At 43.2% G+C, this 26,951-nt stretch overlaps 1 protein-coding gene across 1 annotated transcript in view; it reads left to right on the forward strand.

Moving 5' to 3' along the window:
- Nucleotides 1–19,014, forward strand: part of LOC144495222 (ufm1-specific protease 2-like) — a 76,265-nt gene extending 57,251 nt beyond the window's left edge. Inside the window, exons 11-13 of the mRNA XM_078215290.1 lie at nucleotides 11,365–11,555; nucleotides 16,015–16,139; nucleotides 18,589–19,014. Coding sequence (XP_078071416.1) covers nucleotides 11,365–11,555; nucleotides 16,015–16,139; nucleotides 18,589–19,014 — 742 coding nt within the window. The remainder of the gene's footprint in view (nucleotides 1–11,364; nucleotides 11,556–16,014; nucleotides 16,140–18,588) is intronic.
- The last annotated feature ends 7,937 nt before the right edge of the window (nucleotides 19,015–26,951 follow it).

A 26,951-nucleotide genomic window follows, 5' to 3' on the forward strand; every position in this document is an offset into this window, starting at 1 on the left:
TGTTGGACAGGGTGGGGAGGAAAGGATAGACATGAGGCCCTGAAAAGAGGCAACACCACCCTCCCCCACTCTATCACTGGCCAGCAACCCACAGGTACAAACTTACCAGGTTGTGCAAGCAATGCAAGCTTCTATCATTGCCTGTTAAATCTGAGCAGAAGTCGGACAAGGCGCTTAAATTATCATTAATTGTCCACTTAAGGAGGCTTTGGAGAGAGTACAGAGAAGGTTTACCAGGATGTTGCCTGGTATGGAGGGTCTTAGCTATGAGGAGAGATTAGGTAAACTGGGGTTGTTCTCCCTGGAAAGACGGAGGATGAGGGGCGACCTAATAGAGGTGTATAAAATTATGAAGGGCATAGATAGAGTGAACAGTGGGAAGCTTTTTCCCAGGTCAGAGATGACGAACACAAGGGGTCACGGGTTCAAGGTGAGGGGAGCAAGGTTCAACACAGATGTCAGGGGGACGTATTTTACACAGAGGGTGGTGGGGGCCTGGAATGCACTGCCAAGCAAGGTGGTTGAGGCGGACACGCTGGCATCGTTTAAGACTTATCTAGATAACCACATGAACAGACTGGGAATAGAGGGATACAAAAGAATGGTCTAGCGGGCACATGAGCGGTGCAGGCTTGGAGGGCCGAAGGGCCTGTTCCTGTGCTGTATTGTTCTTTGTTCTTTAAGGTTTTCCATTAACCCAAGGGTGGCCAAACCACCCAACACCTCCCCGACCATTCATAAAATTGCAATGGGGCAGACGAGCCCATGGCAAGAACCATAGCAATGGCACACTGCCTTATTTTAGGGCTCAATCTGCCTTATGATGGAACAGCAATATATGTCCAAGTCAGGATGGTGATTGGGAAGGGAACTAGATAGTATTGGTGTTCTCATGTGCCCGTTACCCGTGTCCTTCAAGCAATGGTTTGGGAGGTACTGCCATAAAAGCATTGGCATGTTGCTACAGTGTATCCTGGAGAGAGTACACACAGCTACCACTGTAACCTGATACCGGAACAAGTGGATGTTCAATTCAATGGATGGATGCCAATCAAAGGATTAGTTTGTTGTGGATTGGATCGCCTTTTATTGAGTAGGATTTACAGCCACATCCATCTATGCAATAACATAATGGCTTGCAAATGAGACAAAATTTATCAATGTAGTAGACAGTGAGGAGAATAGGAGCAGACATCAAAAGGATGCAGATACATTTATAAAATGGGCGAGCAGGATGAAACATGGCTAATGAAATTAAACACAAGAAGTATAAAGTTCTGCATTTTGGAAGGCAGAATGGGGAAAGGCAATATAAACTAGTATGTTGCTGATTACAGTTTAGCTGGATTATTCTGTTTAATTCTGGGCACCACCGTTTAGCAACACTTTCCCAGTCCTACAAGAGGGTAAAGATAAGAATTACTAGAATTATACTGGGAGTAAAAACCTTCAGGCATGTGGCAGAGACTAAGGAAGTTGGGATAAAAACAAAAAATGCTTAAAATGCTCAGCCGGTCTGACAGCAGCTGTGGAATATTTCAACTCTGTGACCTTTCAACCATGGACTTCCACTGGATTGGTATTCAATAAAGTACTGTAATAGTTTGCCATTGCGTTCTGCAGGAAGGCTGACCAGAGAAAGGCTAAGATTCCATCAGCCTCTTTAATTGCCTTTTGAACCTGTCCACTAGAATCTAAGTGCGAGGTCGTGCACTTTGGAAAAAAGAATAGAGGCATGGACTATTTTCTAAACGGTGACAAAATTCATAATGCTAAAGTGCAAAGGGACTTGGGAGTCCTAGTCCAGGATTCTCTAAAGGTAAACTTGCAGGTTGAGTCCGTAATTAAGAAAGCAAATGTAATGTTGTCATTTATCTCAAGAGGCTTGGAATACAAAAGCAGGGATGTACTTCTGAGGCTTTATAAAGCACTGGTTAGGCCCCATTTGGAGTACTGTGAGCAATTTTGGGCCCCACACCTCAGGAAGGACATACTGGCACTGGAGCGGGTCCAGCGGAGATTCACACGGATGATCCCAGGAATGGTAGGCCTGACATACGATGAACGTCTGAGGATCGTGGGATTATATTCATTGGAGTTTAGGAGGTTGAGGGGAGATCTGATAGAAACTTACAAGATAATGAACGGCTTAGATAGGATGGACGTAGGGAAGTTGTTTCCATTAGCAGGGGAGACTAGGACGCGGGGGCACAGCCTTAGAATAAAAGGGAGTCACTTTAGAACAGAGATGAGGAGAAATTTCTTCAGCCAGAGGGTGGTAGGTCTGTGGAATTCATTGCCACAGAGGGCTGTGGAGGCCGAGACGTTGAGCGTCTTCAAGACAGAAAGTGATAAATTCTTGATTTCTCGAGGAATTAAGGGCTATGGGGAGAGAGCGGGTAAATGGAGTTGAAATCAACCATGATTGAATGGTGGAGTGGACTCGATGGGCCGAATGGCCTTACTTCCGCTCCTATTTCTTATGGTCTTATGGTCTTATGGATGTGCCGTAGAATTGTTTGTCTCATTGAAGTGTGCTGTTTTACTAAGGTTGGGAATCACTGGGATTAAAGAAGAGCATTTTGTTCTGTTTCCCACCCTGCTCCTTTCACTTTGTTATACATCTTTAATTTAAACACTTTCCAAGCATTCCAGTTTAAAGAGACAAACAAGAACAGTAATTCAATTATTTCTTTATTTAACACTTCTAGTACCAACTCAAACATAAACAGTTGCAACTTATTAACTCTTTACTGAACTTTAACTCCAATTGAACATCAACTTTCAACTGAGCTTTAACTCTTAAACTGCACTTTCACTCTAACTGAAGATCAATTTTAACTATTTAACTGAAAATAGATACTACTGAGTTAGGAAAACCTTGGCCAAGAAATATCCTCACTGTAGAATCAATCTTCTTCTCTCTGAAGCATTCTTCAGGGTACAAGCTTTGTTGTGATGGTTGGTCTCTTCCAATTATCGCTGCCAAAGAAAGAACTCACATGTCTTTTATCCACAATTCTCCACTTGCTTCCAGAAGATTCTCTGTCATCCAGCCAACTGAGTAACCAGAAATCGATCAAATGGCTCGAACATCCAGTGAAATTACTCTTGAACAAAGCCATGACGCTTAGTTCATTTTACATGTCCCATGCATAGCAGCCATAAAAATCGGAGCCACGATGTCTCAGTTAATGTTAACTTCCCTGATCTGACCAACACAAGAAGCTTCAGATCAGATCTCCCAGACCAGAGCCTCTTTACAACCTGCATCTGTTTTAATCTATAAGTCAACCAAAACTCCCAGCATGCTTCATCTCAGCCAGAATAGCCATTTTAAAGCCACTATTGCCATTATTGTTGTAGCCATTCTTTCTCTTTCCACAACTTGCTCAAAACCCATTATATTTTTAACTTCTCCCAATGGTAGTGTCCCCACTTCTGGTCCAGCAGCTCCAAGTTCTTCAGGACTTGATGGTCATCTCACTCCCCCACGGCCTGATCACTGGTCCTCTCGAATATGCCCAGGCCTAGCCCCGATCCACCCCGTCCTGGCCTGCTTTGATCTCCATCCTCCCCTTAACCGGCAGTCCCGACACCTCAACCCCCATAGTGCAGACCCCCACCCCGTTGGCCAGCCCTGATCTCTGGCCTCCCTCCCTCCCCCACTGATCCCGACTGCAGAGTGGCAGCAGGGCCCCCCCCCAATGATTGCCCCTCAGAGGCTCTGCCCCCTCGGCACTGCCCCATGCCTGATGGGCAGTGTCAAGGTGCCCCCTGGGCACTGGTACCTTGCCCCTTGGGCAGTGCCAGGGGACCCAGGCTGGCACTGTCAAGGTTCCAATGCCCGGGGGCACCCCCCACAGCCTGACCCTCTGGGGGGCCTCGATTGCCCCCCCCCCTTCACTCCAGCAGGGTCAGGCCGCCAGCCCCCCGTCGGTGGGAAACTATCGTAATCCCCACTGGAGTAAACCACTCCTGATGGCGAGGAGAGGCTAGCGGGCCCGGAGATTTCAGTCCCAGGCCCGCTAATGACATTTAAATTATATTTAAATTAGGATCTCCATAATTCATGCAGCTCTGTGCCGATTTCTGAAACGGCACTGACAGCGCCGTAAATCCGACGCTGGGACACGCACTCAGGGCTGAATGTCCAGCGCGGTTGCGGGAATCGGGCACTTTTGAATCTCCCAGCCCACTGCACTAAAAAATCCAAATGCTCCCTCCACTCACATTGGCTGTACCTTTAAGACTTGATTAGCTGTAAAGACTCGCATTCCAATCATTATTCATGTAAATTGAGTTTGTGTCTTTGTGCCCTGTTTGTGATCAGAACTCCCACCCACCTGACGAAGGGACAGCCTGTTCTGAAAGCTCGTGGCTTTTCCTACCAAATAAACCTGTTGGACTTTAACCTGGTGTTGTTAGACTTCTTACCAAAAAATCAGTGCAGTGGGATGGGAGAATAGCCCCAAAAATAACGAGACAGTGAGGAGAGTGGGATAAAATATGCAGGAAGTGAATGAGCAACGTGAGGTATAAAATCGAGGCTTCAGTGAGATGTGCGCAGTTGTAAATTGCAGGACTTCTGCGAGGAGCCAGTCTTTAATTAGAGTGCTACTCTGGAAAGCAGGATGTCACTGAGGAGAGGGTAGATGTAAATATAAGTTCATAACATATAGGAGCAGAATTAGGCCATTCGGCCCATCGAGTCTGCTCTGCCATTCGATCATGGCTCCTCATCCCCATTTTCCTGCCTTCTCCCCATAATCTTTCAACCTATTACCAATTAAAAATCTGTCTAGCTCCTCCTTAAATTTACTCACTGTCCCAGCATCCACCGCACTTTGGGGTGGCGAATTCCACAGATTCACAACCCTTTGGGAGAAGTAGTTTCTCCTCAACTCTGTTTTAAATTTGCTACCCTTATCCTAAGACTATGACCTCTCGTCCTAGAATGCCCCACAAGAGGAAGCATCCGCTCCACATCTATTTTATCTATACTTTTTATCATCTTGTATACTTCAATTTGATCTCCCCTCATCCTTCTAAATTCCAGAGAGTAAAGGCCTAAACTGTTCAATCTCTCTTCATACGACAAACCTTCATCTCTGGAACCAATCTAGTGAATCTCCTCTGAATTGCCTCCAATGCCACGACATCTTTCCTCAAATAAGAGGACCAAAACTATGCACAATACTCCAGGGGCCCTATTGTACCATTTTCATTCCAAGTGCTGGGTGGACTTGAAACTGGGAGTGTTTGAGATCCTACTTTTAGACCTGTTCTCAGGCGCCCCCCATACGCATTCTGCCTGCAAAAATAGCAGCGATTCTGAATCGCGCTGCAGAAGCCTGTGGGCGGGACTTAATGCGCCCAAAACACTGCAGCTCCGATCGGCGCCTCCAACTGCGCATGCGCAGTAAAAAAAAGATAGAAAAACCCTGACCTATACAAGAAAACCAGATATGATCTACGCAGATCCATCTAAGATGCCAAATGACAGTACCAGACCAAGCTAGAGTCCCAGGCTAGCCACATGGACCCCCACCAGCTATGGCAAGCTCCGTAAGACAAAACAGGTCACAAGGGGTGACACAATGGCACAGTGGTTAGCACTGCAGCCTCACAGCACCAGGGACCCAGGTTCAATTTTTGGCTTGGGTTACTGTCTGTGTGGAGCCTGCACGTTCTCCCCATGTCTGCGTGGGCTTCCTCAGGGTACTCCAGTTTCCTCCAATAGTCCGAAAGATGTGCTGGTTAGGTGCATTGGCCGTGCTAAATTCTCCCTCAGTGTACCCGAACAGGTGCCGGAGTGTGGCGACTGTGAGATTTTCACAATCACTTCATTGCAGTGTTAATGTAAGCCTACTTGTGACACTAATAAATAAACTTAAATTTAAGATGAAGGCATGTAAAATCGCTGGCACCAATGCACCCCTCCCCGCTGAGCTCACTACATTCTACACCCGTTTTGAGCAAGAGGTCAGCGAGAGCACACCCTCCATCTTGGAAGCCTCAGATGAACCTGTATCCGAGGTCACCATTGCAGACGTCAGAGCAGCCTTCTCCAAGGTCAACCTACGGAAAGCGATTGGCCCAGATGGGGTACCTGGATGAGCACTCATCCTGCACGGACCAGCTGGTGGGGATGTTCACAGACACCTTCAACCTCTCTTTACAACAATCTGAGTCCTATCTGGCGTAGAAGGTCTGCAGAGAGATTTGGACAGGCTGAGTGAGTGGGCGAGGATCTGGCAGATGGAGTATAACGTTAACAAATGCGAGGTTATTCACTTTGGAAGAAATAATAGCAAATTGGATTATTATCTAAATGGAAATAAATTACAACATGCTGCTGTGCAGAGGGACCTGGGGGTCCTTGTGCATGAGACGCAAAAACCCAGTCTGCAGGTGCAACAGGTGATCAAGAGGGCAAATGGGATGTTGGCCTATATCGCAAGGGGGATAGAATATAAAAGCAGAGATGTCTTGCTGCATCTGTACTTGGCATTGGTGAGGCCGCAGCTGGAATACTGTGTGCAGTATTGGTCCCCTTATTTGCGGAAGGATATATTGGCCTTGGAGGGAGTGCAGAGAAGGTTCACCAGGTTGATACCAGAGATGAGGGGTGTTGATTATGAGGAGAGACTGAGCAGATTGGGTTTGTATTCGTTGGAATTTAGAAGGCTGAGGGGGGATCTTATAGAGACCTATAAGATAATGAAGGGGATGGATAGGGTAGAGATGGAGAGATTCTTTCCACTTAGAAAGGAAACTAGAGGGCACAGCCTCAAAATAAAGGGGGATCGGTTTAGGACAGAGTTGAGGAGGAACTTCTTCTCTCAGAGGGTGGTGAATCTCTGGAATTCTCTGCCCACTGAAGTGGTGGAGGCTACCTCGTTGAATATGTTTAAATCACGGATAGATGGATTCCTGATCGGTAAGGGAATTAGGGGTTATAGGGATCAGGCGGGTAAGTGGAACTGATCCACTTCAGATCAGCCATGATCTTATTGAATGGCGGGGCAGGCTCGAGGGGCTAGATGGCCTACTCCTGCTCCTATTTCTTATGTTCTTACCTGCTTCAAGAAGATGACCGGTACCAAAGAAAAGCCAGGCAGCATGTGTTAATGACTATTGTCCAGTGGTTCAGACATCTTTCATTATGAAGTACTTTGAAAGATTAGTCATGGCATGAATCAATTCTCCCAGATTGTCTGTATCCACTACAGTTAACTTACCGCCGCAACAAATCCGCAGCGGATACCATCTCCTTGGACCTGCACTCGACCCTGGCTTCTCAGAAGAAGCGATCACAGTATGGTTGAATTTAAAATACAGATGGAGCGTTAGAAGGTAAAATCCAATACCAGTGTCTTGTGCATAAACAAAGGAGACTTCAAAGGGAAGAGGGAGGCGTTGGCTAAGGTAGACTGGGAGCAAAAACTTTATGGTGGGAATATTGAGGAACAGTGGAGGACTTCCAAAGCGATCTTTCACAGTGCTCAGCAAAAGTATATACCAGTGATAAGGAAGGATTGTAGAAAAAGAGATAATCAGCCATGGATATCTAAGGAAATAAAGGAGAATATCAAATTGAAAGAAAAGGCATACAAAGTGGCAAAGATTAGTGGGAAACGAGAGGATTGGGAATTCTTTAAAGGTCAACAGAAAGTCACAAAAAAAGCTATAACGAAAAGTAAGATGGATTATGAGAGTGAACTAGTTCAGAATATAAAAACAGATAGCAAAAGTTTCTACAAATGCATAAAACGAAAAAGAGTGACTAAAGTAAACATTGGTCCTTTAGAAGATGAAAAGGGGAATGTAATAACTGGAAATGAAAAAATGGCTGAGGCATTGAACAGGTATTTTGTGTCAGTCTTCACAGTGGAAGACACAAATAACATGCCAAAAATTGATGACAGGAAGGCTACAGCAGGTGAGGACCTAGAAACTATTATCACAAAAGAGGTAGTGTTGGGCAAGTTAATGGGGCTAAAGGTAGACAAGTCTCCTGGTCCTGATGGAATGCATCCCAGGGTACTAAAAGAGATGGCGGGGGAAATAGCAAATGCACTAGTGGTAATTTACCAAAATTCGCTGGACTCTGGGGTGGTTCTCGCAGATTGGAAAACAGCAAATGTGACGCCACTGTTTAAAAAAGGAGGTAGACAAAAGCGGGTAACTATAGGCCGCTTAGCTTAACTTCTGTAGTAGGGAAAATGCTTGAATCTATCATCAAGGAAGAAATAGCGAGACATCTGGATATAAATTGTCCCATTGGTAAGACGCAGCATGGGTTCATGAAGGGCAGGTCATGTTTGACTAATTTGGTGGAATTCTTTGAGGACATTACATGTGCAGTGGACAATGGGGAACCTGTGGATGTGGTGTATCTGGATTTTCAGAAGGCATTTGACAAGGTGCCGCACCAAAGACTGCTACATAAGATAAAGGTGCACAGTGTTATGGGTAAAGTATTAGCATGGATAGAGGATTGGTTAACTAACAGAAAGCAAAGAGTGGGGGTAAATGGGTGTTTTTCTGGTTGGCGATCAGTGACTAGTGGTGTGCCTCAGGGATCAGTGTTGGGATCGCAATTGTTTACGATTTACATAGATGATTTGGAGTTGGGGACCAAGTGTAGTGTGTCAAAATTCGCAGATGACACTAAGATGAGTGGCAGAGCAAAGTGTGCAGAAGACGCTGAAAGTCTGCAAAGCGATATAGATAGTCTAAATGAGTGGACGAAGGTCTGGCAGATGGAGTAAGTGTGAGGTCAGCCATTTTAGTAAGAATAACAGCAAAATGGACTATTATTTAAATAGTAAAAAATTGCAGCATGCTGCTGTGCAAAGAGACCTGGATATCCTTGTGCAAGAATCACAAGGAGTTGGTTTGCAGGTGCAGCAGGTAATTAAGGCGGCAAATGGAATTTTGTCCTTCATTGCTAGAGGGATGGAGTTTAAAAACAGCGAGGTTATGTTGTAGCTGTATAGGGTGCTGGTGAGGCCACATCTGGAGTACTGTGTACAGTTTTGGTCTCCTTACTTGAGAAAGGATATACTGGCACTGGAAGGGGTGCAGAGGAGATTCACTAGGTTGATTCCAGAGTTAAGAGGGTTGGCTTATGAGGAGAGACTGAGTAGACTGGGGCTATACTCATTGGAATTCAGAAGAATGAAGGGAGATCTGAAAGAAACATATAAGATTATGAAGGGAATAGATAAGTTGGGAGCAGGGAAGTTGTTTCCACTGGCGGGTGAAACTAGAACTAGGAGGCATGGCCTCAAAATAAGGGGGAGCAGATTTAGGACTGAGTTGAGGATGAATCTGTGGAATTCCCTGCCCAGTGAAGCAGTTGAGGCTACCTCATTGAATGTTTTTAAGGCAAGGATAGATACATTTTTGAACAGTAAAGGAATTAAGGGTTATGGTGAGTGGGCGAGTAAGTGGAGCTGAGTCCACGAAAAGATCAGCCATGATCTTATTGAATGGCGGAGCAGGCTCGAGGGGCCAGATGGCCTACTCCTGCTCCTAGTTCTTATGTTCTTATGTTATGTTCTTAACACCTGAATAAAAAAGACACTTACGTCAGACTCCTATTTATCGACTACAGCTCAGCCTTCAACACAATTATTCCTATGAAACTGATCTCCAGACTCCATGACCTGGGGCTTGACTCCTCCCTCTGCAACTGGATCCTGATCTTTCTAACCCACAGACCGCAATCAGTAAGGATAGGCAACTACACCTCCTCCACGAGCATCCTCAACACCAGTGCCCCACAAGGCTGTGTCTTCAGCCACTTACTCTACTCCTTATACACCTGTGTGGCCAATTTCCCCTCCAACTCAATGTTCAAGTTTGCTGATGACACCACGGTAGTTGTTCGGATCTCAAACATTGACGAGATGGAGTACAGGAAAGGGATTATGGTGAACTGGTGCGACAACAATAATCTCTCCCTCAATATCAACAAAACAAAAGAGACAGTCAGCGATTTCAGGAAGCATAGTGGAGAACATGCCCCTGTCTGCATCAACGGGGACGAAGTAAAAAGGGTCGAGAGCTTCAAGTTTTTAGGTGTCCAGATCATCAACAACCTGTCCTGGTCCCTCCATGCTGACACTATCATTAAGAAAACCCACCAATGCCTCTATTTTCTCAGAAGACTAAGGAAGTTTGGCATATCAGCTATGACTCTCAGCAACTTTTACAGATGCACCATAGAAATCATTCTTTCTGGTTGTATCACTGTTTGATACAGCTCCTGCTCTGCCCAAGACCGCAAGAAACTGCAAAAGGTCGTGAATGTAGCCCAATCCATCACGCAAACCAGCCTCCCATTCATTGACTCCGTCTAAACTTCTTGGAAAAGCAGCTAGCATAATTAAGGATCCCACGCACCCCAGACATACTCTCTTCCACCTTCTTCCATCAGGAAAAAGATACAAAAGTCTGAGGTCATGTCCCAACTGACTCAGGAACAGCTTCTTCCCTGCTGCCATCAGACATTTGACTGGACCTGCCTTGCATTAAGTTGATCTTTCGCTACACCCTGGCTATGACTGTAACACTATATTCTGCACTTTCTCCTTTCCTTCTCTATGTACAGTATGCTTTGTGCGAGTTACAGTACTTTTCACTGTATACTAATACATATGACAATAAATCAAATCAAAGAACAGCTTCTTTCCGGCTGCCATTCGTCTTTTGAATGATCGTATCACATATTAAGCTGATCTTTTTCTTCATCCTATTGGTAACTGCAACACTATATTCTACACCCTATCCTTTCCTTCTCCCCTATGTACTCTATGAAGGGTATGTTTTGTCTGTACAGCTCACAAGAAACAGTACTTTTCGCTGTATCCCAATATATGTGACAATAACAAATTAATTCAATTCAATTCAATGAATGGGTGTAGCTGTAAGCCCTACTCAAAAAGCACGACCCAGTCCACAACAAAGTAACCCTTTGATTGGCACTCCATCCACTGGCTAGAGGGAGGATCAAAGAGTTTAAATGATTTTCAAATTGAATAAGTCCCCAACCTGTGCCATATCTGCCTGTCAGCATTTTACGGTGGTGGGTAGCATGCTCTGCAAGAGTCATTAAGTTATTTAAATAGGATCCGCCAGCCCAATTAGGAGCCTGATTTAAATTGATGGTCAGGTTTTCCAGCGCTCATAAAGCATGAAGTAAAAGGGGGAATTGGAGCTGCTGGCTCAAGTAGGTTGGAGCCTTCTTGGACTATGAAGAACAGGAGAGCCTTCAGCCTCTCCTCTGCTGAACCTGGCCTCTCTACCTGTCGATTGATGACTTTAACTCCCCAAACTATGATCTCTCAATAGGTGTTCAGTCCCAGCTCTCAGGCCTGAAACTGTAACTTCCTCCTTCCCAATTACTACTCTCTTCCCTGAAAATAACAACAATTATAGAAAGCAAATTAAATACTTTAATTCTTACAGGACGAAACCAGCGGATCTTAGTGCTCATTTCGAAGAGCAAGGAACTCCAGTTGTGATTTTTAAGTCTGTGATTTGTGAGTTGATCATTTCATTATTTCTTTTTGAAATAGTTATTTAAAAATACATTTTTCAAAGCTTTTTGTCTTGCATTCATCGCAAGAATACCAAAAGTCAAGGGAAACAACAACTTTATACGGCATGAGAAAAGAGTGTTGATTGAGCAAAATGTGAAGTTAGCTGTTTCACACTGCTGCTATGCATTAATTAGCAACACGAGTAGTAATTGCCACTAACAGAATGATGCCATCAAGCCAAAGCGATGTTCTGCCTATTACACAATGGTAATGTGGTATATGAATTTCAGTGCTATTGTGCTGCTCGGTATTTCAGCCATATGTCCCCAAGACTGGTGGATTGTAGCAAATAACATGTTCGCAATGGGCAAAGTACAGACAATACACAACTAGCTCATGCTTGCAAAACTCAAAACACAGTGTCCAATCTTAGATATGATTCCACAAATGGACAACAATTGCTAAATAATCCTCAGTGTGCTAAAAAATTATGCTGACAAGCAATCTAAGAATGTTAATCGGGCTCATATTGTGGCATATTTGTGTGTATTGGAAGCTGTATATATTAAAACACAGTAAGAATAGGTACACATGTTGCACATTTTTTATTTATTTACAGGATGTGGCATCACTGGCTGGCCCAGCACTTATTGCCCATCCTTAATTGTCAATGAATTGAGGCCATTTAAGAGTCAACCACACTGCTGTGGCTCTGGAGTCACATATAGGGTAGACCAGATAAGAATGGCAGATTTCCTTCCCTAAAGGATATTAGTGAACCAGATGGGTTTTTACAATGATCAACAACGTTTTCATGGTCATCATTAAGACTTTTAAGATTTTTATTGAATTCATATTTCATTATCTGCCTTGGTAGGATTCGAACCATGGTCCCCAGAGCATTATCCTGGGTCTCTGGAATACTAATCCAGTGACAATACCAGAATACCACTGCCTCTGTTAAACAAAATAAATGATAGCCATTCACTTGTTTATTCTACAGTCAATGTCTCGACCAGTCAGGGTCAAGCTGCGTGGTTCAAAACTCAAACAATGATTGGAAGTTAACTGTCAGTCACCATCAACTGGTGCATTCTCCACGGCCAAATCCCTGTAGGAGTTTGATAATTCTACCAATTTTTAGGGTTTGTTATTAGTCTGTAGCATCGATGGATTTTATTCTTGAACTATAGTGTTATTCAGCTCTAAACTTAAACTACTTTCCAAGTACTTAGTTTAGTGTTACAACCCAAAGGACAGGAGTCAACTCAAGTTCTCTGAAATAAACTTTTGTTTGTTTAACGTTTTAAATACCAAACTCAAACTTACAACAGTTGCAACACTCTTATCCTTCAACATTAACTCTTAACTAAAACTCTAACTCTTTAACTGAAATGAATACCACCTGGTTCAGAATGAAGTGGCCAAGTCTGTTCCTGATGGAGATTCATCCATGTGGTTCTTTGTCTTCTCTGGCACAGTGGCACAATGGTGAGCACTGCTGCCTCACAGTGCCAAGGACAAAGGGTCATCTGGATTCAAAACATCAGCTCTTTTCTCTCCTTATAGATACTGCCAGACCTGCTGAGATTTTCCAGCATTTTCTCTTTTGGTTTCAGATTCCAACATCCGCAGTAATTTGCTTTTAACCTGGGTTCAATTCCTCCTTGGGTGACTGTGTGAATTTGCATGATCTCCCCATGTCTGCATGGGTTTCTTCTGTGTGCTCAGGTTTCCTCCCACATTCCAAAGATGACTACCTAAAGAGGTACACATTTTTGTGGGACGGCACGGTGGCACAGTGGTTAGAACTGTTGCCTCACAGTGAATGGATCACTGACTGTGCGGAGTTTGCACATTCTACCTGTGTCTACGTGGGTTTCCTCCGGCTGCTCCGGTTTCCTCCCACACGCCAAAGATGTGCGGGCTAGTTTGATTAGCCATGCTGAATTGCCCCTTAAAGTCAGATGGTTAGCAGGGTAAATAAGTGAGGTTATGGGGATAGGACCTCGGTGGGATTGTGATTGGTGCAGACTCGATGGGCCGAATGGCCTCAATCTGCATGGTAAGGATTCTATCAATCTAAGATGTTCTTTCAGGGCACATTTGTGATGATTGGTCTTTGACTTCTCATTGAAGACGAAGGACTGAAATTTATGTCTTTATCCTCAACTGTCCCAATCTTCCAGAAAGTACCCTGGCAATCAGCCAATGGTGTAACTGGAAACTGATACCATTGTTTGATCAGGCCAAAGGAGTTACCCACAAAAAACTCCATAATACTTAGCCCAAATGGGAGCTATGTCATTGCCTTAACACATATATGGGTATGGCTCCTCCATGGCTAGCTTGGTTCAAACAACTACCCTTATTTGGGACAACACAGAAAATGTCAGATCACAGCTCACAGGCCAGGACACAACTTGCACCAACTTTATCACCTGCATCTATTTTTGCTTATAACTTGACCAAAAATTCTAGCATGCTTGAATCCCATTGTCACAATTGCTCTTACAGCTAATATTGCTGTTATTGCTGCTGAAATCATTGTTGTAGTCAACTGTCCGACCACAACAGTTTAAATTAAATGGTTTCGTTTGAATTTCTGTTAGTGAGACAATGGGCAATCAAGACAATTGGGATCCTTTGTGGCCTTTGTCTGTGAGAAACAGACATTTAATTATTTTACAATTTAATTTGCATTAGAGCTGTATTCAACAGGTCTGCTTGTTTGTTCTTGGAATGACACCTTATGTTTAAACAAACCATGCATTGCTTTAGCTGAACAGAATCAGAGTGCAGCCTTTATGTTCTGATAAAAGGATGTGACATTGTTTATACATTGTTAATATGTACTTAAAGGATGTTGGTATTTATTCACAATTAAACATGAACCTGTGGGCCTAATGAGATAAGAGAGAGAGCCATGTCTCAGTTTCTGACCCATCAAACAGGGTTGCAAAGGTGGGGTGACACAAGATGATTCACATCCTAAGCCAATGAAAGAGGTGAATTTGGACTATTTCCAAATAAGGGAGAAGGAATAATGAGAAGTGGGAATAAGAGTTAAAAGATAAAAATGATGATTTTTGTTGACAGTCTTACCATGGCTGTAGATTTGCTGCGTTCCCACACACTGACAACGTGGACTTGTAACAAAACAATAATTTATCCACTGACTGAGCAGCCACTCCATGCATGTGCCCTGCCCATGCCCCGGGGAGAATTCCTGCACTCCTGTCATGTGACCCTTTTTGTAGCCACGTCATTACGTGTTTCCTCAATCTACAACTTTAAAGACAGAGAAGAGAAAGACACCACCTGCACTGGCAGTGATCAGTGATTCCTAGGAACCTGGGGGTTAAGGAATTTCCATGTTGTCTTCACAGCTTTGTGTGAAGCATTATGTAAAATCTTGCTCAATAAATTCTACTTCATTCATAAGCACTGGTTATTTGTACGTTGTTACGTCAAGTACAACTGAGGAGCCTAGTGTTAGAAATTAAGAACTTGGACTTTAGAGGTTTTAATTTGAAGCCTTAAAATCTTTTACCTCTACCAATCAGAGTGCACTTGCCAATTAATTACCACCCTCTTCTTTACAGTATAAAGTTGTTGTTTCCCTTGACATTGATATTCTTGTTCTTGTCCTGATAAGTGCAGGACCAGAAGCTCTGACAATATGTGTCTTTCAGCAATACTTTATTTCTTCTTTCTTAACTTTTAAACATTTTTAGAACTCTGCATAAAAATGTGGATGATAAACTATAATTTAAGAGGGCTCTTATATTATGTGTTATACATGCTGAATGTATTTCCAATGGCTCTTTACATAAAATTAAGTAGCAGTTACTGCAGAGGAACAATCATTCGACATTTTTACAGAGTGATGTTCAGCTACCTCAAAAATAGGAACAAAAAATGTTATTTAGCAGTTCTCAATGTAAAGAACTCATGTAATGTAATGGACTCAAAATGTTAACTCTGGCTCCAGATACTGCCAGACCTGTTAAGTTTTAACATCATAGAATTTCTATAGTGCAGAAGGAGGCCATTCAGCCGATCGACTTTGCACCGACTCTCCAAAAGAACATCTTACCCAGGACCAACCCTATTCCCATAGCCTCACACATCTACCATGGCCAATCCACCTAACCTACACACCTTTGGACATTAAGAGGCAATTTAGCATGGCCAATCCATCTAACCTCCACATCTTTGGACTGTGGATGGAAAATTGTGACTGTGGGTGGAGCACCCGGAGGCACCCCACACAGACACAGGGAGAACGTGCAAACTCCACACAATCACTCCTCGCACTGTGAGGCAGCAGTGCTGTACCACCATGCCGCCCTGCACTTCCTTTCAAATTCGTCATGATGTGATTAAATTGATGTGTTGATTCCTTAATGACTGATGTTTTTACTTTTCTTTTTGCTTCTACTGCTGAATAAATCAGTTGCAGAACCTAAAGCATATATATTGCTGGGGATGGCAGTGAATGAGGACCTGAAGGCCAAAAAGGTCCTCCTCTTGGACACAATGTACACAGGAGCTGATGACTTGGTCTATATAATTGACAAGGTATGTGTAGGAAAAGGAGAAGCACAATTTTTAAAAATTGTATTTGAATCTGTTGAGGTTTTTTCCCACTGAAATCAAATTAAACATTTTTAAAATCATTGGCAAGGCTAGTGTTTATTGCCCATCTATAATTGCCCTTGAGAAGGGGGTGGAGAGCCATCTTCTTGAACTGAAATTTTCTGCAGTGGTTTGGTACAACTTGCCAGGCCATTTCAGAGAGGAGTAAGAATCAAACACATTGTTACGTCTCACAACAAAGGTAGGACTTGTCTTGAGGAGTGTACATATTACAGAGAAAGAGGTGCTGGAAGTCTTAAAGCGCATCTGATGAAGTATATCCCAGGACATTATGGGAAGGCTAGGGAGGAAATTGCAGGTCCCCGAGCCGAGATATTTGAATCATCGATAATCCCGGATGAGGTGCCTGAAGATTGGAGAGTGGCAAATGTTGTGCCTTTGTTAAAAAAGGGCTGCAGGGAAAAGCTTGGGAACTATAGGCCAGTGAGCCTCACATCTGTGGTGGGTAAATTGTTGGAAGGTATTTTGAGAGACAGGATCTACAGGCATTTAGAGACGCAAGGACTAATTAGGGAGAGTCAGCATGGCTTTGTGAGTGGAAAATAATGTCTCACAAATTTGATTGAGTTTTTTGAAGGGGTAACCAAGAAGGTAGCTGAGGGCAGTGCAGTTGATGTTGTCTACATGGACTTTAGCAAGGCCTTTGACAAGGTACTGCATGGTAGGTTGTTGCATAAGGTTAAATCTCACGGGATCCAGGGTGAGGTATCTAAATAGATACAAAATTGGCTTCTTGCCAGAAGCCAGAGAGTGGTTGTAGAGAGTTAGTTTTCAAACTGGAGGCCTGTGACCAGCGGTGTGCCTCAGGGATCAGTGCTGGGCCCACTGTTATTTGTAATTTATATTAATGATTTGGATAAGAATATAGGAGGCATGGTTAGTAAGTTTGCAGATGATACCAAAATTGGTGGCATAGTGGACAGCGAAGAAAGTTATCTCCAATTGCAACAGGATATTGATCAATTGGGCCAGTGGGCTGACAAATGCCAGATGGAGTTTAGTTTAGATAAATGCGAGGTGATGCATTTTGGTAGATTGAACCAGGGCAGGATTTACTAAGTTAATGGTAGGGCGTTGGGGAGAGTTACAGAACAAAGAGAACTAGGGGTACATGTTCATAGATCCTTGAAAGTGGAATCACAGGTGGACAGAGTGGTGAAGAAGGCATTCAGCATGCTTGGTTTCATCAGTCAGAACATTGAATACAGGAGTTGGGACGTCTTGTTGAAGTTGTACAAGACACTGGTAAGGCCACACTTGGAATACTGTGTACAGTTCTGGTCACCCTATTATAGAAAGGATATTGTTAAACTAGAAAGAGCGCGGAAAAGAGTTACTAGGATGCTACCCGGACTTGATGGTTTGAGTTATAAGGAGAGGCTGGATAGACTGGGACTTTTTTCTCTGGAGCGTAGAAGGCTGAGGGGTGATCTTATAGAGGTCTATAAAATAATGAGGGCCACAGATCAGCTAGATAGTCAATATCTTTTCCCAAAGATAGGGGAGTCTAAAACTAGAGGGCATAGGTTTAAGGTGAGAGGGGAGAGATACAAAAGTGTCCAGAGGGGCAATTTTTTCACACAGAGGGTGGTGAGTGTCTGGAATAAGCTGGCAGAGGTAGTCGTGGAGGCGGGTACAATTTTGTCTTTTAAAAAGCATTTAGACAGTTACATGGGTAAAATGGGTATAGAGGGAAACGGGCCAAATGCGGGCAATTGGTATTAGTTTGGAGGTTTAAAGAAAAAGGGCAGCATGGACAAGTTGGGCTGAAGGGCCTGTTTCCATGCTGTAAACTTCTATGACTCTATGACAGACCAGGTTAGGGCAGCAGACTTCCTTCCCTGAAGACTACCAGTGAACCAGATGTGTTTTTTTTAAAGAATCCAATAATTTCATCATTATTAATACTGACTTGCATTTTGTTCCATAATTAATCATTTTGACCGAATGTTTCCACTGCAATTAACCTGCAATGCCTTACCTTATGGGGTTGGTGCTGTATTATCACATATTTTGTCAAATGGAAAAGCTTTCGCTTCGAGGTCTTTCATAGAATCACTACATTGGAGAAGGAGGCCATGTGGTTCATCGAGCCTGCACCAACAATAATCCCACCCAGGTCCTATCCATGTAGCCCTATGTATTTACCCTGCTAATCTCCCTAACAGTAAGGGACAATTTAGCATGGCCAATCAACCTAACCCGCACATCTTTGGAGTGTGGGAGGAAATCGGAGCACCCACAGGAAACCCACGCAGACACGGGGATAACATGCAAACTCCACACAGTCACCCAAGGCTGCAATTGAACCCGGATCCCTGGTGCTCTGAGGCAGCAGTCCTAATCACTGTGCCACTGTGCTTTGATAAAGATGATGGAAAATTATGCACAAGTCAAAAAAGGATTGAGCACTATATTCAGTGTGAAGAAGTTCACACATTTCCTTTATGGCAAGTATTTCGTGTTGCTGGCCAACCACAGGCCACTAACCATCATTTTCGAGCCATATACTGGAATTCCATCAATTGCAGCAGCACGCCTACAGAGATGGCCACTGGCTCTATCAGCTTACTTCTACAAGATAAAATACCGGCAATCAAAGAAGTATGGAAACACAGACATGCTTTCAAGGCTGCCTCTACCCGTGGAAAAAGATGTTCCTGATTGGAACTTAAAAATCATGTATTTTTCTCAGGAAGATAAGGTACTGGTGTCCATGATCCAGGGATCAAACGCTACTCAGAATGACCCGGTCTTAAGTGATGGACATAGCTCTGAAAAAAAGGACCAGTCATAGAAACCAGCCATATTTACGTCCCTGCCAGTCCAGGAGATGGGAATTGTCCGTATCATACTGATGTCTATTGTGGGAGGTGAGAGTTGTCATTCCTCCCACTTTAAGAGGCATGGTGCTGGAACAAGTGCACCAAGTGCACCCGGGCATGGTGTGAATGAAGGAAATAGCCAGGAGCTATTTTTGGTAGCTGAATGTAGACTCCCAGATTGAGGAGAAGACAGGATCTTGTGAATCCAGCACATTAGTAAAGAAGGCACCGCCATTTTTCCCCTTCACCAATGGGAATGGCCGCAATCTCCATGGCAGCGGATCCATATGAATTTTGCAGGTCCAGTGGAAGGACAAATGTTATTGGTGGTAGTAGATGCCCACTCAAGAGGAAGAAGGTGGCAATCATGAAGTCAATGTCCACAGAGGTTACAATAAATCAACTTGATGAACTATTCGCCAGATTTGGGAATCAAGAACAAGATGTGAGTGACAATGGGCCCCAGTTGTGGCAAAGGAATTCAGGGAGTACCTTGACTATCAAGGAATCAGACAGGTGAGGTTGGCTCTGTACCACCTGGCGGAGAGGTTCATCCAAACCTTGAAGGAGGTGTTGAAAGCTTCCCAAAGTGAGGGTTCACTAGGAAGCCGAGTAAACAGGTTCCTCAGTATGTACTGTAACACGTCACACACGACAACCCAGTGTTCGCTGGCATCATTAATGTTTAGCTGCCGGCTGAGGACCACGCTTGACCTGCTGAGGCCAGGAGAGACCAGAGAGGTAGTGGAGAGAAATCAGGAAGGACAGATGGCCAGAAAGGTGGGAAATTCCAAGTCAGGAAACTTCCAGAAGAGAGAGACTATGCTGATCGGGAACAACACGTCAGGAGAGAAATGGGTCCCAGCGACGGTTGTGGCCCAAACAGGTTCATTATCGTATACGATGCAGGCCAAGGATGAGTTGGCCTGGAGTAGGCATGCGGATCAGCTGGTCACCACACCACACCATCGGAGGGAAATTCTCCAAGATACCAAGTCATTTCAGTTGGAGCCAGGGGAACCGACCAAGCCAAGTGTCCTTGAGGCAGCGGTAGTCTTACCCAGGGAGGAGACAGTGGCAACATTTACGGAAAACAGAAACCAATCTCAAGGAGAAGCTATCGTTGAACAACAACAGCTTCCGGAAATTTGGAAAATGATACCTGAGAAGGTTCCTGAAGAAGGGATCAACTAGGAACCATCATCCCCAGAGAGACTGATTATGTTGATGTAACACTAATTCAATGTCTTATTTAAAGGGGAATGGTTGTTGTCCCATATTTTTACGTTTTTCCATGTTCTCTTGTATATAATTCTGACTTTGTATATATGTTGGGTTCAATACCCACATAATTTTTAAAATATGTATATATATTATGGGAGTTTTGAAATATGAGGGGAAGGAGTTATGTATGTAGTTGAAGAATATGCCCTTTTAAGATAGCAGGTCAAGAGACAAGTGTGGGAGTCGGTCTTGGACTCACTGTGTTACTATTAAGTTGCTCAATAAACAGTCCCTACTACACTAAATCTGCACCAATCCCACTTTCCAACACAGCCCATACCCTTGAATGTTATGACATTTCAAGTGCTCATTAAAGGTTGTGAGGTTTCTCGCCTCTATTACCCTCCTAGGCAGTGCATTCCAGACTCCCAACATCCTCTGGGTGAAGATTTGTTTCCTCAAATCCCCTTTAAACCTCCTGTTTGAATTATACCGAACTAGCTCATGGTATTTTTATAATCCATAATTAAACCCAAACGTAATAACGACCAGTACCATTTAGAAGGTCAAGGGTAGCAGATGTATGCAACACCATCACCTGGAATTTAGTCCCCCCAAACACTCACCATCCTAACTTGTAACTGAATCACCATTACTTCACTGTGGCAAAATCCTGAAGCTCCCTCTCTACCAGCACTGTGGGTGTATCTACACCACAAGTACTGTAGCAGTTGAAGGTAGAAGCTCACCACCACCACCTCAAGGGCTGTTAAGTATGGGCAATAAATGCTGGCCTAACCAGCGAAGCCCACAACCCTTGAATGCATTAAAAATGTACTTTTTTTTTTTAGCTCTGCACTTGTTTAAATGTTCTTCATCTCAAACATGAATAAAATGATTCTGCTACCGGAATTCTATGTAACCATTTTACCTTGTGTATTTAAGGCTGTCAAGTGGAAAGGAGAAGAATTCTGGGAAGAAATGGATGATTATGGTTTATGTCTGCCTCAGCGACCAGAGGGCGTATAAAGCTACCATGATCCGAGTTCCTACGCTTTATAGAACTGTGGCTAGAAAAAACATCGAATTTTCAGATGCACAGGACTCTTTGTGTACTTCAAACAAGTGCTTGAATATGGAGTACATGTGCTTCACATACTACAATAAAAACAACAGCTAAATATATCTTCATTACATTATTGCTTCATATTCGGGATAACTGAACTAGGAAGCTCATTGGAAAGCTGATTGTTTTCAGTGAAAAACATATTCACTTGATAATTACTGGAAGTGTTTATCAATCTATCTTATAATATCTATCAATAACCTTAAATCCATGGAATCAAAGAAACTGCAGAAATTTAAGAAATCTCACCAACTTTAAAGATGGATGCAGGAATTCATGTTGATACCTACAGCAGACTTCAATAATACAAACTTACACAAATGTACCAATGAGATGATAATTATCTAGATACCCAGCAAACTATATAGATTAGTTTGCTTACCTGACCTGCTGGGAGTTGGGGCGATGGTTACAGAGTCAAAGAATCATACAGTACAGGTCATAGACTCATAGAAGATGCCTTTTGGCCCAAAGAATTTGCACCAACAAAACTACACTAAATCTACACCAATCCCACTTTCCAACACAGCCCATACCCTTGAATGTTATGACATTTCAAGTGCTCATTAAAGATTGTGAGGTTTCTCGCCTCTATTACCCTCCTAGGCAGTGCATTCCAGACTCCCAACATCCTCTGGGTGAAGATTTGTTTCCTCAAATCCCCTTTAAACCTCCTGCACCTCAATTTAAAATTATGTCCCCCTGTTATTGACCCTTCAATTAAGGAGAACAGCTGCTTTCTATTCAACCTGCCCATACCCCTCCTAATCTTATACACCACAATCAGGTCCCCTCTCAGCAACCCGAGCCTATCCATCTCTCTTCGTAGCTCAAATGCTCCATCCCATGTTAATCTCCTAATTAATCTCCTCTTCACCCTCTCCAATGCAATCACATCCTATAGTTAGGCAACCAGAACCAGAACTGCACTGTGAGGGTGGGGGAGGAGGGGAGGATGGGAATGGGATGCTCGGGAAACCAGGCTGACTAGACTTGAAGTTAAGAAGCTGAATCAGACTCACAGCTCCATATTAGAATGGGTTGACTGCCTTTCCCAGATTTAGTCCTCAGTTAAAGCCAAAAATGGGTGAGTTGAAGCAGGTTTAGGTTGGAAATCACATTTCCTTTCAGTCTTTTACTCCTACAAGACTAAACCTACCCATTATTCTTGGGTTAAAATTCATCTCTTCTTATGCTCTCCAAACTATGTTGATGAGGTGGAAGTTGATGCACCTGAAGAAATCTTCATTAGTACAACTCTTGAACATTAACCTACATCTGGATATATTAGTGATTATGGAAAATGATTTAAGGGGGAAAAAAAGTGTTGTGTGTACTTTCTAATTTGGCTCCATAGTGTTGGCACCAGTGAAGTCAGAAAATGCTGTGGGCTACGCTGCCAGTCACTTCCAGTGCTTTTCTTGAGGGGAGATAGAGGTATAGTGGTAATGTCACTGGACATGTAATCCAGAGGCTTAGGCCAATGCTCTCGGGACATGGGTTCAAATCCCACCATGACAGCTGGCGGAATTTAAATTTGATTAATAATCTGGAATTGTAAAGCTAGTCTCAGTAATGATGATTGTGTAACTATTGGCATAAAAACATCTGGTTCATTAATGTCCTTTAGGGAAGGAAACCCGGTGTCATTACCTGATCTGGCCTACATGTAACTCCAGACCCACAGCAATGTGATTGACTGTCCTTACTAGCAAGCCACTCACTTCAATTAGGAGTGGGTAACAAATGCCAATGTTGCCCATAACCCATGAAAGATTTTTTTTTAAACCCCTAGCAGGGCAGAACATTAACATGGGCATGCTGTATCTACCTACTCCAGTAGCAATGAAGAAGTCTGATTTTGAAATCATTCCATCATCTGTTCACATCCCATGAAATAATTTTTTAAAACCTTGGCATCACTGGTAAGTTGCACATTTGATGCCCATCCCAGTTTCCCCTGAGAAGTGGTGGTGAGCCACTTTCTTGGAAAGCAATCTATGTGGGGTAGGTAGATACACAGGTGCATGAGGGAGTGTTAGGTTTTTGAACCAGCGACTGTAAAGGAAGTGAATTGCTCATCACAGAATTCCTGCTCTGGCAGTCACAACATTTATATGGCTAATCTAGGTCAGTTTCTAGTCAAAGGAAACCCTCAGGAAGTTAATGACATGGGACTCAGCCATGCTCATGCCATTGAATATAAGAACATAAGAAATAGGAGCAGGAGTAGGCCATCTAGCCCCTCGAGCCTGCCCCGCCATTCAATAAGATCATGGCTGATCTGAAGTGGATCAGTTCCACTTACCCGCCTGATCCCCATAACCCCTAATTCCCTTATCGATCAGGAATCCATCTATCCGTGATTTAAACATATTCAACGAGGTTGCCTCCACCACTTCAGTGGGCAGAGAATTCCAGAGATTCACCACCCTCTGAAAGAAGAAGTTCCTCCTCAACTCTGTCCTAAACTGACCCCCCTTTATTTTGAGGCTGTGCCCTCTAGTTCTAGTTTCCTTTCTATGTGGAAAGAATCTCTCCATCTCTACTCTATCCAGCCCCTTCATTATCTTATAGGTCTCTATAAGATCCCCCCTCAGCCTTCTAAATTCCAACGAATACAAACCCAATCTGCTCAGTCTCTCCTCATAATCAACACCCCTCATCTCTGGTATCAACCTGGTGAACCTTCTCTGCACTCCCTCCAAGGCCAATATATCCTTCCGCAAATAAGGGGACCAATACTGCACACAGTATTCCAGCTGCGGCCTCACCAATGCCCTGTACAGATGCAGCAATATCAATGGCAGATGGTTAGATTCTCTCTTGTTGGAGATGGGCATTGCCTGACACATGTGTAGTGTGAATATTACTTGCCATTTATGAGTTTTTTTCATTTATTCATGGGATGTGGGCATCATTGGCTGGGCCAGCATTTAGTGCCCATCACTGAGGACATTTAAGAGTCAACCACATTGCTGTGTTTCTGGACTCACATATAGGCCAGACCAGATAAAGGTGACATTAGAGAAACAGATGGATTTTTACGACAATTGACAATGGCATTGACAATAGCATCATTAAACTTTTAATTCCAGTTTTTTACTGAATTCAAAATCCAAAATCTGCCATGGTGGGATTCAAACCTGAGTCTCTAGAGCATTACCCTAATTTTCTGGATTACTAGTCCAATGACAATACCATTATACCACTGCCTTCCCTACGCCATTTATTAGGGCACGTCTGAATGTTGTACAGATCTTGCTGCATGCAAGTAGGAAATGATTCAATATCTGAAGAGTTGCAAATGCTACTGAACATTGTACAATCATCAACGAACATTCCTACTTCTGACCTTCTATGTATGGAAGTTGATTGATGATGTAGCTGAAGATGGTTGGGCCTAGGACTTTGCCTGAGAAACTCCTACAGCATTGTTCTGGGGCTATGATTGGCCTCCAACACGACAACCATCTTCCTTTATGCTAGGTAAGACTCCAACCAGTGGAAGCTTTTCCCCCTGATTTCCATTGTCTCCAAATTTCTTCGAACTCTTTGACACTGAATTTGGTCAAGTGCTGCCTTGGTGTAAAGGGTACACACTCTCACTCACCACTTGAATTCAACTCTTGCCCATGTTTGGGCCAAGACAGTATTGAAGTCTGAAGCCAAGTGGACCAAAGTGAGCATCAAAAAGTAGGTTTTTGGTGAATAGGTGCAACTTGATAACACTGCCACGATGCCTGCCATCACTTTGCTGATGATTAAGAGTAGACTGATGGGGCAGTAATTGACTGGATTAGATTTGTCTTGCATTTTGTGAATAGGACACACTTGGCAATTTTTCACGTTGTCGGATATATGTCAGGGTCGTATCTGTACTGGAACAGCTTAGCTAGCGGTGAGGCAAGCTCTGGCATGCAAACCTTCATTACTACAGTTGGAATATTGTCAGGGCCCTTAGCTTTTGCTGTATCCAGTGCCTTCAGCCATTTCTTCACACCACATGTACTGAATGTATTGATTGAAGACTGACATTTGTAATAATGAGGAAGACAGGAAGAGACAGAGATGGATCATCAATAGGATACATCTGATTACTAATGCTTTAGACATCTTTTGCACTGATGTGCTGGGTTTCCACATCATAGAGATGGGGATATTTTTGACATCCCTTCAGTGGTAAGTTTTAAGTGTGCACCAGTATTCAAAACTAGCTGTGGAAAGACTAGATTTTGGATCTGATCTGTTGGTTGTGGGATCACTTTTCCCAGTCTATCACATAATGCCTCTGCTATTTAACGTGCATGCAGTCCTGCATTGTAACTTCATAAGGTTGCTACCTTATATTTGGTTGTGCGATACTGCTCCTCATATACTCTCCTGCGGTCATCATTGAACTAGGGGTGATCCTCCGACTTGTTGACAATGGTACAATGAAGGATATGCTGGGCTATGAGGTTACAGATTCTGGCTGAATAGAATTCTGCTACTGCTGATGGCCACAACGCCTCATGGATGTCCATTTTTGAACTGCTAGATCTCTTCTGAATCTATCCCATTTCGCGTGGTGCTAACATAAGAGAATGAAACATAGAAGTAGTAGAAGATCAAATGGCCTGTCAATATGGTCATGCTCATCTTCAAAAACACTCTCCTGCTCACTCCCCATATCCCTTATTTGCTAAGAAACAAAAAACCTGTCCATCTCAGCCTTATTTATATTCAATGATGGGACAGCCACAACCCTACATGGTAGAGAATTCCACAGATTTACAACCCTTTGAATGAAGTTTCTCCTCACCTCAATCTTAAATGATCAATACATTATTGTGAAACTGTGTCGCTTTGATCTAGATTCCACAGCCATTGCAAGCAATATTTCAATCTTGAAATGAAATAAAATTTTGTTCCAATGAGATCACCGCCCATTCTTAACTCCAGGGAGCATAGGTCCAGTTTACATAGCTTCTCATCACAGGAAAACCTTTAGAACAAATCTAGCAAATTGTTGCTGCCTCTGATGCAGGGACAGAAGGTCTATGCTCTCTTACTGCTCATAATCAGGATATTTTGTATGTAAGTAAGGCTGTCTTTTCTTTTCCTTGTGTGTATTCCGATTACATAATTCAGCAGCAGGTTTTTGAGAGTTTAAAATAAAGAGGGTCATGTATTCTCACTCACCCCAAATTAACAGAATGTTGGGTATTTGGTCACAGATATATATATACACACACACACACAAACATTGGATATAGATTTTTTTTAAAGTGCACTTTTACTGATTACACTTAATTCAGTCTCTGGTTTCAAATTTCTAGTTTCCACGTATCAGGCCAATGGTTTTCAGAAGGGATTCAGTGATTTGAAGTTTAAATGAGGGTCTTGTAAAGTGAAAGTTCCACTTAGGGTTGTACGGTTTCTAGTAATTGAATATCTAGGAGGTTGGTGCTCAGGTGATCTTTGAAATTGGACCAGATTAGGAACTTTGATTGTTTGTTCAGTTGCAGCTAATTTGTTCTCAACCTGATGACTGATGGTTCTAAGCTGCTGAGTCCT

The sequence above is a fragment of the Mustelus asterias genome, chromosome 6, assembly GCF_964213995.1.
Source record: "Mustelus asterias chromosome 6, sMusAst1.hap1.1, whole genome shotgun sequence".
Classification (NCBI taxonomy): domain Eukaryota; kingdom Metazoa; phylum Chordata; class Chondrichthyes; order Carcharhiniformes; family Triakidae; genus Mustelus; species Mustelus asterias.